At 32.1% G+C, this 16648-nt stretch overlaps 2 protein-coding genes across 2 annotated transcripts; one reads left to right on the top strand and one right to left on the bottom strand.

Moving 5' to 3' along the window:
* The first annotated feature begins 1328 nt into the window (after positions 1–1328).
* On the top strand, positions 1329–3691 carry LOC119674203. The gene is made up of 2 exons (XM_038085330.1): positions 1329–2753; positions 3686–3691. The coding sequence occupies exons 1-2, from the start codon at positions 1329–1331 to the stop codon at positions 3689–3691; spliced, it is 1431 nt and encodes a 476-aa protein (XP_037941258.1).
* A 739-nt stretch (positions 3692–4430) lies between these two features.
* On the bottom strand, positions 4431–6302 carry LOC119674202. Its single transcript, XM_038085329.1, has 2 exons — positions 4806–6302; positions 4431–4541 (listed from the first exon to the last, which is right to left on the bottom strand). Exons 1-2 carry the CDS (start codon positions 6300–6302, stop codon positions 4431–4433), a joined length of 1608 nt encoding a protein of 535 aa, XP_037941257.1.
* Positions 6303–16648: the final 10346 nt, after the last annotated feature.

Here is a 16648-nt window from a genome sequence, read left to right as displayed (position 1 = left end):
TTCTTGTTGCCGAACGTTAAGCGTGGACGACGATTTTTGTTGGCGGAAGTAGCCGTTGTTGCATTTAAAAACCATGTTTTGGAATTGTCTGAAGAAGATTGGAAAAAATGCTTTGGCAAATGGTGCGAACGCATACAAAACTGTGTTAATCATAAAGAAGAATATTTCGAGAAACCATAAAGCAATTTTCAACGACAAGTGAGCATTTTTTCACTACTAGGCTCAAAATATGAATAGTGAGCCTAGTATTGTCAGCTACGAATCCAAAAAGCGTCAAAAACATTCCGTAAAATATATTTGAACTGAGTGTTTTGCACCTTATAAGTGGGTTCAAATAATATACTGAAAAAAATTTTTATAGAAATCATAATCTCAAGTAAGTTTTACGTGTATTATGTTTGGTGCCACAAAATGAATAACCCTGTTAAAAAAACATAGTTGAATACAGTAAAATGTAATATAACAATAACATTTCAATTGGTTTTCTGATTAACTCCCCACTGTCATGGGGGACATGTTCATTCATAAACTGAACATCTTAGCTCAACCAGTCACAGTTTATGTAAAAAGGAGTTTCGTTTTGAATCTTTTATCAAAATTATTATAAAAGAATGAAGAATATAACCTTTTGAACTGCACCTTTTGAAAACGTAAAAAAATTGTATTATTTAAAAAAAGAAAAAATAGGGCAATACAAAAGGCGTATCCTTTAATGTGTCCGTAGCAGAGACTAATGTATGGAATGTAAGGAATAAAAGTATTAAATTTTCTTATCAGAAAATAATCGAGGAATACATTATACTAAATAATTGGTGGTTCATTTAAATTGCAAGAGTTGAACTATAAAATTATTTAAGCTTTAGAAATGAAATTAATCGTAAGTTACATTTTAAACGGCATAAATGGATCCATTCCAAACTTTAGCTAAATGAAATAGATACAAATGTACTTTGTGGCAATTGCATTAAATGTTTATGTGGATTACTTCGTGGACACTTGTATTCAATAAAAAAGTATTTAACAAAGTTATTAATATATATTTCAATAAAGTGATAACAATGTATATCATATATTTTATAAATATTTTACTCTGGTTTGCCTTAAGACACACAAACACAATGCTGACGATACCAGAAAAAGGACAAGATACAGTTCTTTTAAATTTTCTTTTAATATTGAAAGCAGAAAAAAACTATAATACGATTTTGTTGGAAAATTGCGGGAATATATTTCAGGACAATGAATATGTACTGAAGAACATCGAAACACCACTTTTACAACTTAACTCAAGTTTCAAAATACATTTAAAGCACAACTTTTTCGCAGATATGTTAGCTATCGCCTGCCTAAATAACTTCGACATATCGGAAAATTTAGAACAATTAGCAGAGAAATTACATCATATGCGGTACACAAGAACCATTATATATTTCAAGGGCCCTGCACATAACTACGTGAAGAGTATTTTAGAAAAATGCGAAGATCTCCAAATACTGAATACACTATTGGTGCCATTTGATTTTCAGAAATCAAGAAAATATTATTCCTGGGAGAAGTTTCCCTTCTTTGAAGTCAAATTACATATTTTTGATGAATTCCAGCAGACCACATATTTTCCCAATAAAATAAAAAACCTGAAAGGTGCTATACTACGTGCTTATCCAGATCGATCAATTCCAAACTCTTTCATATATACCAACAAGAAAGGTGAAGTGATTTTAAGTGGTTATATTGGAAAATTTGTGAAAAATTTTGCTCAAAATATTAATGCCACTCTCGAATTCCCATATTCCAATGACAACAGCACTGTATTTTATCGACAAATTTTACATACAGTGGGCAATGGATCTTTTGATATTGGTGTGACATTATCGGTACCACAAAACTTTATTGAACAAGGTCTGCACTCATACCCATTTGAATTTGTAAAATGGATGCCCATGTTGCCATTGCTTAAAGATTTAGACACGAGTGAGGTGTTTTTCTACATGAGTAGTACAGAAATTATTCTGACGCTTTTCACACTTTTCCTCATTTACTCAGTACTTTTGACATATAATGAAGTTTTCTATAAACCCCTAAAGGATGTCAACTTCATAAATTTTATATTTAATGAAAAAGGTATATGTGGTATTGTGGGTTCAAGTTTTAAAACACAAAAAGAACCCTTACTAAATTTACGGATAGTTTATATGAGTATCTTCCTAACTGGTCTGGTATTTAACTCAATGTATGGTGCACATTTGAATACATTTTTTACAAAACCCTTACCAGCAAAGCAAATCAAATCATTTGATGATCTATTAGATGGTCCTGTTAAAATTATGATAGCAGAACAAGAAGTGCATGTGTTTAACGTAAACCCTGGCAAACACTTTTGGCCTAAATATCATAGTGGCTTTGTTGTAGTTCCAATGTTTCAGGACTTTATCAAAACGCGAGATAGCTTGAATACAAGTTATGGTTATCCAGTAACAAGCACTTTTTGGCCTATGATTGAGGAACAACAATCACTTTTTACAAGAAAATTATTTCAAATTGTTGATAATATGTATTTTGTGCCATTTTCGCATTTCAGTGTACCATTACAGGAGAATTCGATTTACAAAGAACATGTGGATGTATATGTATTTAATGCGCAAGATTCCGGTTTACTTAGACATTGGATTTCAACAAGCTTCAGAGATTTGGTAAAGCTGAGAAGAATGTCTTATAGGGACTTAAGTAAACGACATACTGTAACTGCCTTAAAAGTAAAAGACTATTTTTGGCTTTGGTGTGCATATTTCGGATTGATAGCACTGTGTTTGGTTACTTATACAATTGAAATAATATATTATAAATATGCAAAGAAATAATATTATAATAAATGCTTAAAAAATTTACTTTGAAATCTTTAATAAATTATTTTGTAATTAATGCTATATAGTACTTAAAGAAATTTGTTTCAAATACAATAAAAAAATTTATACATTTATCTATAACATATATACTAATAGGCTTATAACAGTAAATTTCTGCGTTTGTTTGTTCTGGAGATACTTTTTGTAAAGAGGGATTGGTTATAATGATTGATTGAATAATCAACATTTAATTGGATTATTGGTGGTGATATTAAACTTATAGCAAGAGAGGTGTGGTTTTATTTTTGATTGCAACCAACAACGATACTAAAATTCTCAAAGAATTACTTTACTATTGCTCTACACGCAATTTTCTAGGGATGACATATAGAGTATATATTCTCTCCGTACCTAATTTTTAAGTTCTCTATAATATAACGTATAACGGTTGTACCGCTGTAATCCTTATTCGCCAGTTTTTGATCAAGAACTGTGCGTATATCAACCTATATACTTTTATATATACGTCAATTCCAATATTTATCAAAAAAAAAAAAACACACTGAGAAAAGGGTGTAAGCAACCGGGAAGAGATAATGAAAAATCGAAGTCGAATACAAAAATTCGATTATATAAAAATTCAATGATACAAAGATTCGATTATAAAAAACTTTCAAGAATTTCATCAAGTTTTGACTTAAGTCAATAGAGAATACTTTAAATGATGCAATACCGATCAATTTAGGAAACATTTTAATTAAAGTGATATATCTCAATTACCCTATATGCCCTGATGACTTTTTAATTAATTAATCTTTATTATTAATTTACTTTCGTTTTAGAAATGAGCCAGTACTTTAGTTTTCCACAATATACTTCTTCACGAGACTACAGAACAACTCAGATCCAATAATGCCGAAAATGTTTTTACAAAATTTATAAATATCATTGTGAAGGATGAAACTTATCAATAGTAGATGGAAACCAAGCCTTTCACATTGATGTTCTGGTAAACATAATTATGTACTTGCATAATCCAGTAACCAATAAGGTTGGATTAGTTATGGTGTAAACGAATTTTGTTGAAATTGGAAAGCAGAATATTCTAGACAGTAGAAGCAAACATACAGAATTCTTTTTTATATATGTGTGTATATAGAGATGATGGGTAAATATGCGAAGTGAAAGAATATTGAATTCTTCAATTAAGTGGACAGTATTTTTGAGAGTATATATATCGAAATTTTGTAGATACCGCTGCGACTGATTGAGGCACACAAGTATTATGGATGTTTAGAATAAATCGTAAATAAAAGTTGCAGTAATTTGAAGACCCGTGGCAAAACTAAATACAAATTTCACAATAAATACAATTACTAGTTAAGTAAATATGTAATAACTAGTTCAAAAAAAATATGTCAATCATTGATGAACATAAATATATATTACAGATATAAATCAATTCATTATAAAAAGTTAAAAGTTTCAGTATCTTGAAGACCCGTAGCACAACAAAGTATATAATTAACAATTTTTACACTTAAAAGAAATTTCCTAGTTAGGTATATATTTAAAATAATAACCAGTTTAAAAAATTATGCCAATTATCGGATCACAATACTCAGCGATTTGATATAATGCGCATTCATGTGGAGCATGGTTAGTACTATTAGTCACAATAAAATGAATTTTTAAAGTCTAGAATTATTGATAAACAAATATTTTTTTATTAATATTACTAAAGGTAGTATACATTACACTTTGATTTTGCTTTTTCTAATTTATTTTTAATAGGTTTATTTTAGGCTGAACATTCCATATAATCTCTATCAAGAACACAAATAAACTAATACAAAGTGCTATAATAAAGGCAAACCAAATCCAAATAAAATCATCAATACTTAAAGCTCGCAATTGTCGTGATTCGCTTAAGTCCGTTAAAGTCATTCTGCCAATCCTTACCAATTCCGTGAAACTTGACGACATCCAATGTTCCATCAATCCTGAACTAAAAATTTTTAATATAAACATATCTAGTGTTTCCTTATATATAGAATTTCTCTGCAATGGAATACTGAAATGCAAAGATCTTGCAAAGAAAAAATTTTTGGCAGTTCGAAATAGCTTATGACTAAATAATGCCTGTTTTTGCTCGATCACTGGCCACAAGGAAGTCGTTACTGAGTAGCCATAGGAAGTATTGAAATTATTACGATGCTCAACAAAATTATCAAATGTCGGTGCCACCACAAAAGCGGCTACATGTTCACGCCAAAATCCTTCCTCACGTAGATAATCAAAGGCACGTACTTCTTGATGTGAGACCATAATCTTTATAGGTCCATTATAAACGTCTTCAAAGTTTTGTATTTGTTTAGCTGCAAGTGGCATGGTTAGGAATGTTTTAAGATGTACTGCATACATAGCATTTACCAATAAACCAGTTAAAAAAATTGAAAAATAAATTAAACGTAAATTTACCAATGGAGATTTTTTCATATTAAATCCCGAACCTAAAATGCCACACAAACTCTTCTCATTCAATAGAAAATCCAATATATTTAATTTTCTGTTAGTGTCAACTAATTTATCATTTGAACTTAATAACATCGAAAATATTAATATGAGTGTCACAATGACTAACATAAATTCACCTTCAAAAATCCGTATAAACATAGCGCTATTTTCTAGATCTTTGATAATCGGAAACATGGGAAACCAATCAAAGATTTCTACCGGATATGTGTGCACATATTGCTCATACAGAGTTTCAGCTGAGGATAAACTTGCTCCAAGATCATAACTTTCGTTAATGACTGCATACATCATATCACGATAGAAAATAGTTTTATTATCTGTTGAGTTTGTAAACTCCAAAGTAGCATTAATTTTATTAGCATACAACACTACAAGCTTTCCAATATAACCGGTTAAACGAATCCCTCCATCTTTTTCTTTATACACGATGGAGCGTGGTACATTTTTATCAGGTATTGTACGTAATTTTGTTCCCATCATATTTGCAACTTTATTAGGAAAATATATCGTGCTTTGTGATAGTTGAAATCGTTGCGACTTGACTTTAACGTCAGGAAATAGTTCATAGGTGTAACACATTTTCACTTGCTCAAAATTAGAAGTTAATAGAAGGACATTAAGCATTTTTAATGTAGCACACTGTTCCATTATTGAACTAATGATACTTACACTATCAGCACCGTCATCAATATCTTCTAAATAAGCAACAATTCTTGTTTGCCGCAAATGTTGTAGTTCCTTGGCCAATATATCCAAAGTTTCATTAAAATTTTGCTCTTGTAAACATACTAATGCAATAAAGTTTGTATTACAGTCGGCATCCAAATAGATTTCATCTCCGGGTTGTATATGTGAAATAGAAACGTTCAGGCCTTGTAGCAAAGAATCGAGCTCGATTGATGATTTGCTGCAATTTCCCATTAACAGAGTGTAGTAGTTTTTTTCTTCTTTTATCTCCACAAGTAATTCTAATAAAGAAGAAGATTTCGTGATATATGAGGTGGATATTGTTGACTCGTAAATTTGAAAAATAGTAGCGCAGACAAGAAACCTCAAAATTCTGTGAGGTGACATTTTGAAATCACAAATGAAATAAAATTTTATCCACAAACTATTTTCTAATAAGGTATTTTCAATATATAAAATAATTGGTTATATTATATATATTAACCAATTTAATATCCTTCTATTATATAGCTTATTAAGTACATAATTAATAAAATTGCTCATTTAGTTCCTTTGCTTAATATTCATTCCATAAGAATTAAGTTTCATCCTAAATTATATACATTGATTGCAGTCAAAATTACCATAAACTGTTCTGCAGTAACATTAAAATGATTTACAAATTTTATGGTCTTCCACAAAATATTCAACTCATTTTATAAGTAATTATTTTCTTTAATTATATATATTTAATAGTTTTTATTTTATTCTATTTTTATTTATCAAAAATAAATTTCATCGAAGGCTTCATATGTTAGGTTTTTATTTAAAATATAATAATATTGGATTAATTGCTTATTTTGAAATAAACATTAATACGTTAATCAAGTAATTTTACCGTGTCTAATTCTATTACTTTAACTTTACGTGCTTAGTTGGAATGACGTACACTCTACACCCGTAGAGTGTACATCATTCTTGGTCTCGTCCAGCCGCCTTTGCCAGACTAAACATTTAGTTGCTTGGTATCGCAAGTTGGTAATACTGAGAACATTTACACTATTTACCACCCGATTTTTTTAACGAAGCCGCGAACATACTCTGCTACGGTTTCCATGAGCGACTATCAAAGAAACACTTTGGTCGTCTCACTTCTCTCAGTCGTAAGGATATATAAAAATTACGCTCTTAATAGTGGTTTAAAGAATTTATTAAAACTGAAATTATTTTTACATAGGTGATGATTTTATATTCCTATCATAGCAGTTGATGCATAAAATCTCACTTATTAATTAAAATATAGTATTATTATGACAGCTGACACACACACACACACAACGATGTCTTTACATATAACTTACATTTATTTAGGGGCATGTTATGTAGAGTGTCATAGTTCGTCAATATTCTCTCTTTTGGGCTTTGACAAAAATGTGTGTTATATAGAGTGTGAATGAAGATCACCCTGTTGAGGGCGAACAATGAGAGTAGTAGTAGTTGTCGCCTACCTCTCAACGAGTGCTGTCACGTTGAACGCTGTCGCCCGCGATATCACATACATTTTATTTATATATTGTAATATTAAAAAGGTCTACACCTAAATAAAACATTAACAAATATTTAGTGTCAAGTTCTTATTTTACAGTTCAGAAGTGGGATAATAAATAAAAGTGTGTTGAACAAATTTTACGGACAAATTTTAAGTATAAAAACGTAGCAGCCCTAGCGCTCCAATAGACATGTTTTGTGCGCGCAACATACGAAAAGTTGTGAAATTCTTGTAATTATATTTTGCGTATAAACCTAATTGTGATTAGTGCGTGCAAAAGAGACAAATAAAGTTCAAAAACGCAAGAATAAGAAAATGTATACAAAACGAAAATAAGACAACAAAATTCAATTAAAATAGATCATAAAATGTTGACGAAGTTGTGAATTACGAGAGAAACAGATAAAAAAAAGAAAGGAAGAACGATTGAACGATTGAAAAAAACGAACGAGTTGTTAATGTAAATTAACAACGAAACTAAACAATAATATACGAATACGTTTAACGTTAACAAAATCAACAATGCCGAAAATTAGCGAATTGAAAATCGATCAATTAAAAGTCATACTACGTGAGAAGGGGTTAGCTACAGCTGGTACGAGAGCGGAGTTGGAATTGCGGTTGACGGAAAAAATCGGTACTGATGAGATTGAAGCTCCAACGGTAATGCATGTTGGGTTACAGGAGCAAATCAATGACCTGCGCAGTATGATGGAAACTATTGTCAGCATGTTCCAACAGAGCAAACAACAAACAGTTGACGCAAATGTAGTGCAGACGCCCATGAATAATCAGCCATTAGAGGAAAGTGTGAGTCAATCTGAAACGCCATCAATTTCTACAAACGTATACGGCGGGTTTCGATCAATTAAGGAAATAGCAGACATGATTCCGGAGTTTGACCCAACTAACAAGCAGTCGCTAACGGTTCAGCAGTTTATTGATCGTGTTGGTAGTGTCATGAGTGCTTATCAACTAGACGAGAAATGTGTTTTATTGGCTGTTTACGGTAGATTAAAAGGAGTGGCGCGTGTCTGGTTAGATGCGTTACCTACTGTGCACACTAGCTGGGATGATTTTGCAACAGAACTGAAAAATGAATTTTGTGTAACTTACAACGAAGCGCAAGTGCATCGCATTATGAGCGAGTCAGTACGTAACACAGGTGAACGTATATCCGATTACTGCTTTAGAGTTTATGCCTTAGGCAAACGTTTTCAGCTAAGTGAATCCTCTATTGTTCAGTATACGCGACAGGGGTTGAATCATCGTGATTTACAAGTTGCTATAGCAGCGCAAAGATTTGAAAACGGTAAGCAAATAATTGAAGCGCGAAATAATTGAAGAATGGTTAACGAATCGTGTTAAAGATACTACTTTTAAACAAAAGCTGGAGATTAGAACCGATGTAAAGAACGCAACTCGTCAGCCAACAGCTAGTGGTGAAAATAAAAAAATTGTGTGCTACAATTGTGGTGAGATAGGCCACATATCAAGTAAATGCTCAAAAGAACAGAGACGTTTAAGATGTGCAGATTGTGGGAAGGTGCATAAACGAGAGGAACTGGTGAATTGTGGTCGTAAGCAGGTTATGTATAACGCGCGAATGGCCGAAGTGAAGCAAAACGAGAAATGTTTTGTTAAGAAAATTAACGTAAATAACAAAATGTTTGACGCATTAGTTGATACTGGTAGTGAGTGCAGTTTAATTCGAGAGTCAACGGCCGATATGTTGAGAGTTGAATATGAAGACTGTTACACACGTTTAAAGGGAATAAGTGGTGGCACATACACGATGCGAAAGAGATGTGCGATCGATATAGTAATTGGCACAGCAAAAGTCAATACAATAATATATATTGTTGCCGATGACATGCTGGAGACAGATTTTCTACTGGGCCAGGACGTAATATCGCGTGAAGGTGTAGTGTTTATGGTGGAGCATGGTCAATCAAAGCTCGAAGCTGAATGCCGTCACGCTATGGTGGCGCCAAATGACGAATGTTTTGCAGAGTTAACAAATAATGTAAGCAATGCAGATCAACGGTTGAAACTTCAAACGTTGCTGAAAAATTACAACGATATATTTTCAGACGGGTTAACGGGAATTGGTAAGTCACAGCTAATTGAAATGCAAATTGTTTTAAAATCGAAAAAGGTTGTTGCGCAAGCACCTTATCGAGTGCCAGCTCCAAAGCGTATAATAATTACACAAATGATCAAAAATCTCGAAGCTAACGACATTATAGCGAAATCTTCATCGGAATTTGCAAGCCCGATTGTATTAGTCAAAAAGAAAGACGGAAGCGACAGACTTTGCGTTGATTACCGTCGCTTAAATTTAATAGTTGAAAAAGAGAACTTTCCTGTTCCGAATATTGAGGAGCAATTGCACGAAGCCAAACAATATAAATTTTTTACGATACTTGATTTGAATAGTGGGTATTATCAAATTCCAATCGCACCGGATAGTCGAAAATTCACGGCATTTATAACGCCTGATGGTTTGTATGAATTTAAGCGAATGCCTTTTGGGTTAAAGAACGCGCCTATTGTCTTTCAACGTTTAATGGCAAAAATTAAAGAACAAGTTCACGAAGACGACCTTATGATCTACATGGATGATATTCTAATAGGCAGTCAAACGTTCGAGAAAATGTTGGAGAAGTTAAACCGAGTTTTAACAGCTTTACGTAACGCTGGCTTAACGCTAAATGTAAGAAAATGCGAATTCATGAAAAGCACCATTACATTTCTTGGTCATGAGTTAACATCGGAAGGTATTCTACCTGGAAGAATCAAAACGCAGGCCGTGTCCAAGTTTCCCATACCAACTAATATGGCAGACATACGCAGATTTTTAGGGTTGAGTGGTTACTTTCGAAAATTTATCCCTGGTTACGCTATAATTTCAGAACCATTACGCAAGCTTCTACGAAAAGACCAACGATTTGAATGGACAAAAGTACAAGAAGCCGCGTTTGAACAATTAAAATCTAAACTAGTATCCAGACCAATATTAGTAGGGTATCGTATCGATGCGGAGCACGAATTGCATACAGATGCAAGTGCAGTAGGGTTGGCAGGTGTGTTATTACAGCGAGAAAAAGAAGATCTTAAACCAATAGCATACTACAGTAGAGCAACCAGTGTTGACGAACAAAAGTTTCACAGCTATGAACTCGAAACTCTGGCTGTCGTAGAGTCGCTGGAACGTTTCCGATATTATATTTACGGTAAAAAGGTTACAGTTAAAACAGACTGTAGTGCACTTAAAACGACTATGCAAAAGAAAGAACTTATACCACGAATTGCCAGATGGTGGTTACGAATACAGGATTACGACATCGATATAGAACACCGACCAGGCAATCGCATGGAGCACGTCGATGCTCTCAGTCGAACTCCGTATGAAGAAGCACGAACAATCGAAGTAGCAGATTTGCGTACCGATAAGGCGATTATAGATAAAGATGACTGGCTGTTTAGCATGCAGCTACAAGACGAGCGTATACGGCAAATAGTAAACAACATTAAAACAAACGGTAAAGTTGAAGATAATGAGTATGTACTACAACACGGAAGACTTATGAGAAAAGTTGACGACAAACTTCTTTGGGTCGTACCGCGAACACTACGACATAGTGTGGTACTAGATTGTCATACACAAGCAGGGCATATGGGGGTTGAAAAAACAATGGAACGTTTGAGATCTTATATGTGGTTTCCACGAATGCGCAATTTTGTCAAACAATTTATTTTATCCTGCGTCGATTGCGCTTATAATAAACGGAAGGGTGGAAAAGCCGAAATACGGTATCATTACGATGATATTGAACCAATTCCGTTTAGAACCATCCACATGGACCATTTGGGCCCATTCCCGAAAAGCTCTAAAGGAAAAGAACATTTGCTGGTTATAGTTGATTCGTTCACTAAATTTTGTATGCTATATCCTGTTAAAAATACATCAGCGCGGTATATAATTGAAGCGTTAAATGAGGCAAGTAGTTATGTTGGTATGCCATTACGTATCGTGACGGACAGAGGGTCAGCTTTTACATCACGTGAATTCAAGAAGTACTGTGTGGAAAATGACATAAAACATATTCTTACGGCAGTGCGAACACCTAGAGCAAACGGTCAAGCAGAAAGAACAAACCGCACAATTTTGTCTATGCTATTGCCAACGAATAATAACGATAAGAAATGGGACGAAAACATACGCTGCATACAGTGGTGTATAAACACAATGAAGAATAGTACCACCGGTTGCACACCTCATGAACTGTTGTATGGTTATAAACCTCGCGATATTTTACGCAATAGAATTATTCTGAGTTTGCAAGCGAACGACGAAGCATTAGACGACGAACAACTAACGAATCTCCGTGAAACAGCAGCGAGGAGAATAAATGAAAAGCGAGCAACCGCGAAATCACGTTTTGATGCAAAACATGCGACGCCATATATTTTCCAAGAAGGTGATCTAGTTTTGGTCGAAAATGAATCACCAAGCACAGGTATGTCAAGAAAACTTGAACCGCTATTTAAAGGACCGTTTGTAGTCACTAAAGTCCTTGATCATGATCGGTATGTAGTTGAAGACCTTCCGCAAGCACGTCGAACGAGGAGACACTATTCGTCTGTGTATTCAAATGACAAATTGAAACTATGGTGTCAGCTACAAGAACCAGATGATGACGACGAAGAATTGAGCGAGGTCGCTCATGTCGATCAGGAAAGGCCGACTGTGAATGAAGATCACCCTGTTGAGGGCGAACAATGAGAGTAGTAGTAGTTGTCGCCTACCTCTCAACGAGTGCTGTCACGTTGAACGCTGTCGCCCGCGATATCACATACATTTTATTTATATATTGTAATATTAAAAAGGTCTACACCTAAATAAAACATTAACAAATATTTAGTGTCAAGTTCTTATTTTACAAGAGTGTCACAGAAATTGTAATAATTTGCTTCCAAAAGTTACAAATGTAGACATTTCTTACTGAATAACACTGTTTTGCTTAAGTGACGAGGCACACATAGCCATTAGTTTTATTAACGACACAATCGTGTAATATTACTTGATCGCCTGATTGCTACCAAACGGGACATTCATTTGCTAGTCTGGAAAAGTCCCGTCAGGTAATATTACTCTACCGTCTTCTAAGTGTGTTTTTAAGTAAAGTAAACATCTTCACTTAATTTTGTACTTGTATAGTTGGTACAATTTAAAAAAACTGCTACAACTGAGAGATCTATTATATAGTACTACCCTCTGCAAGTAACTCCATAAAATTTCAGCTTTCAAAAATTTAAATTGGCTGGATTTGGTGTTACTAACATAATCTAATATGGTCGAAGCAGTTTTTGTTTTTTATGCATCACGTTCATCTAGTATGAGCTTTGATGACAAAGTACATTTATCCATTGTATGGATTACATAGTGCATATCATTCCATGGCATATATTTCTGCTTGAATAATGATTTATACATTTTACTCATTTAATTCCTGTTGCTCAAACACCATATATTGTTTATATTAATTTTACTCTGGTTAACTATCCAGAAACCTATAAATGAGCACAAATAATGATCAGTTCACTAACGCACTATTTAATAGTATAAATTATAACAACTCTTACACTCTTAGTGTTATGTATTATATAATTATGTACCTGACTTCAGTTTCGATTACTTAAATTTGCAAAGTTAAAGTATGTTTCACTCTTATAAGTGTTTTTTTACATATTGTTACGTTTACTCCAACGCTTCGTTCGATAACACTGGATCCTGATAAGTGAATAATGTTAAACTTGTATTAATTATAACCGTTATTTATATTCTGAAAAACACACAACTTTATTCCTTAAAAAACCAACATATTTAAAAACTTATTTACTATCTAACTGACATAATTCAAAATTATCTCAGTTAACTTAAATCGAATTGTATCTTCGCAACAATATATATTGAAAGATGTAAATATATAATAAAAACCAGTAAACCAAAATAGATTACTCTTCTTGAATGATATTGTTTAATCAGATCATGTAGAATTCCTTAATGCAAGGAAATAAGATGTTAGATTCAAGCCAATTATTTGCACCTTATAATATAAAGATGTTTATATATTACTGTATGTATACTTACAGATCTATGTATCTGTATATCCGGATTGAAGTATACGACTTTCTACAGAGATAACGTAATAGCCATAATGACACAAAATTTCTAGACGAAAAAAAAAACGATTTTATTCTTTATTTTTTGTTTTTAAATTGAATAAACATTTTTCTTTTTTTAATTAATTAAGTAAACAATGATAAAATATAATAAAATATTTAAAATATGATTGATTAATTTATAATATTTGACCGCATAAATGAGCTGTCACGTCAAAGGTCACACAGCACTGACATAATTTAATAAATAATAATAAAAAAAAACATATTAATGATAAATTATTTATTTAATACATCCTAAATTTAAAATCAACATTTTAATTAATTTATGCATTATATTGGAATTATTTTATTTAAAAGGAACATAATTAAGGTTACGCTTCAGGCTTAAGCAAGGTTGTATATACATGACCGTCCTATCTTAATTAATTGATTTTTTTTACTCATATGTCCAATATTTTTTAGTTCTTTATTTGAACTGGTACTGTTTATTATTTATAGTAGTTTTATCTTGCTCTACTAATTAAAATTAGGTTTCATATTCAGTACCTGCGTATCACTAGGTATTTAGTATTTATTATTATTTCATGATCAGCTATAATAGAATGATCAGCTTAAGATCAGCTTAAGAATGCCTCTGATATGCAGAGTGATATGTTTATCCAACTTCACCACTAAAACTATGTGTCTGCTTAGAATAAAGTGCTTACTATTTTATAATGTGCATCATTTAAAAGCCGTTGAATGTCTGCTACTTACTATATAAATGGTTATTCCATTTAGGATATGTTTCGGATCGAAGTTTCAAAAAAAAAATTCATCTTACTCAAGAATTATAATTCTCATCACATTGGAATATCATCTGCGATATTTACAAATTACAATTCTTATTTACTTTGAAAGCTAGTTGTTATATAAAAACAAATAGTCAATATAACTCTGTAATATTATTTTAATATAAATATTTCATTGATGTTTGTTTGCTGGGATGAGGGGAAAAGTCAGAATTGGAAAGTTTTTAGTTAGGTTTAAATTTTGTAGAAATTCTAAAACTTATAAACAAAGAGAAAGTACTTCCTAACATATTTTATTAATATTAATTTTCAATAATTGTGTATAATATTAGGTACATCTCCCAAAACAATTACATATAGGGACAGTGATGAAAGTCATAAATTGATGTCATAGAATACGTCTTCTTTTGGTTTTATGACAAAATTCCGTGCGTATTTTATTAGTTTCAGTTGATCATCAGGTAACGCGAATTTTATGACCACAAGGTTCATATTTATCCGTTAAGTTGTGATCGAGCTGTTACTAGTTAAATGCAGAAAAGTAATCAAAAATCACAAAGGGTCCAGTACTATAAAATGTCTCATAGCAAGATTTACACAATATATTGAAAACAAACATTTGAAAAAAATCTCAATCGCAAATATACGTTTACTTACATTAATACAAAAATATAAAAAAAAATTTAAATACAAAAATTAATAGATATTAATTAAAACTAAAAAAGCCTATTAACCTTCTACACTTTATCGATTTCCTTTAGTTTGTAATAAGTTCGTAGAGATAATAAGTCGATTAATTAATTTACAGAGGAAATAATTACTTCATTCGTTTATCATAATATGCATTTTATGATAGATTAATAAAAATTTTTTAAATTCATTTTATTAATAATAATTAACTTTATTTCGATATTAAAATTTTGAAAAATTGGAATATATTTTCAACGTTATAATATAACATATACTCGTGTGGAAATATGTATGGCCAGCACAGCTATTCTTCTTAGTAGAGTATGAGAATGGGTAACCTGCATAATATTTGCTGTCATCACGGTTGCCACTTATGGTACTTTAGTACCAAAATTGGTACTTTTTTTTTTTTTTTTCGTTTGGTACTCATGTTCAAAAAATGGTACATTTTTGACGGCCCAATTTTATTGTGGATATTTCCAATTAATTTTTTTTATAAATGCAACTTTGCACTATTTTATATTTTGTTCATTTATAACATTATGAAAAACACAGAACGAGAGAACAAAAAGGTCCAAAAATTTTGGACCTTTTTTTACAGAAATGGTACCTTTTTAAACCAATTTGGTACAGGAAAAAATATTCAAGTGTTTAATAATATTTATAAACTTCAGAGATACTTAAACAGAACAATCAACAAGTCCCGCGAAGTAGTATATGCATATATATATGCAGAATATATGCAGAATATATAGGTGCATTTTTCTTGTAAGATCAGGGTAGCAGATGACGGTTGTGCGGTATGTTTTTCTCGAGGTTTTTAAATCTCAGAATTCGGTTTAGGAGTGTAGGGCGCTCACTTTAACGTATTCTAGGATTGCGCTGCTTTCTACTTTGTTCTCGAATTTTTTGCAACTCCTGAGCAACTTTACAAACACGGTAATTGGCAGGGTGATCTTCACCACAGTTGCATTATTTAGCTTCACGGTTGCCACTTAAAATTTTTTTCTGTACCAAAATTGGTTTAAAAAGTTACCATTACTGTAAAAAAAGGTCCAAAAAAGGACCTTTTTGTTTTTTCGTTCTGTGTTTTTCATAGTGTTATAAATGAACTAAATATGAAATAGTGCAAAGTTGCATTTATAAAAAAAATTATTTGGAAATATCCACAATAAAATTGGGTCGTCAAAAATGTACCATTTTTTGAACTTGAGTACCAAACGAAAAAAAAAAGTACCAATTTTGGTACTAAAGTACCATAAGTGACAGCCGTGTTTAGCTTTTTGCGGCTCATGCCGGCCGTAACATTTTACACGTCCGAAAGACTACCTTTTTATGGACTGAAATATTAGATTGATGTTATTCACATGTTCAATCTT

Source organism: Teleopsis dalmanni, chromosome 2 (assembly GCF_002237135.1).
Source record: "Teleopsis dalmanni isolate 2A chromosome 2, ASM223713v2, whole genome shotgun sequence".
Taxonomy (NCBI): domain Eukaryota; kingdom Metazoa; phylum Arthropoda; class Insecta; order Diptera; family Diopsidae; genus Teleopsis; species Teleopsis dalmanni.
The sequence above is the reverse complement of the archived record's forward strand: the minus strand, read 5'-3'. Positions and strand labels throughout refer to the sequence as shown.

What these genes read in the sequence shown, in the direction of transcription:
- LOC119674203 (XM_038085330.1), top strand. Translation starts at nt 1,329, where the DNA reads ATGTTAGCTATCGCCTGCCTAAATAACTTCGACATATCGGAAAATTTA.
- LOC119674202 (XM_038085329.1), bottom strand. Translation starts at nt 6,302, where the DNA reads ATGGGAAATTGCAGCAAATCATCAATCGAGCTCGATTCTTTGCTACAA. An exon ending in CGTCAAGTTTCACGGAATTG is followed by an intron (nt 4,542 to 4,805) that starts GTAAGGATTGGC and finishes CAATAATTCTAG; the next exon opens with ACTTTAAAAATTCATTTTAT.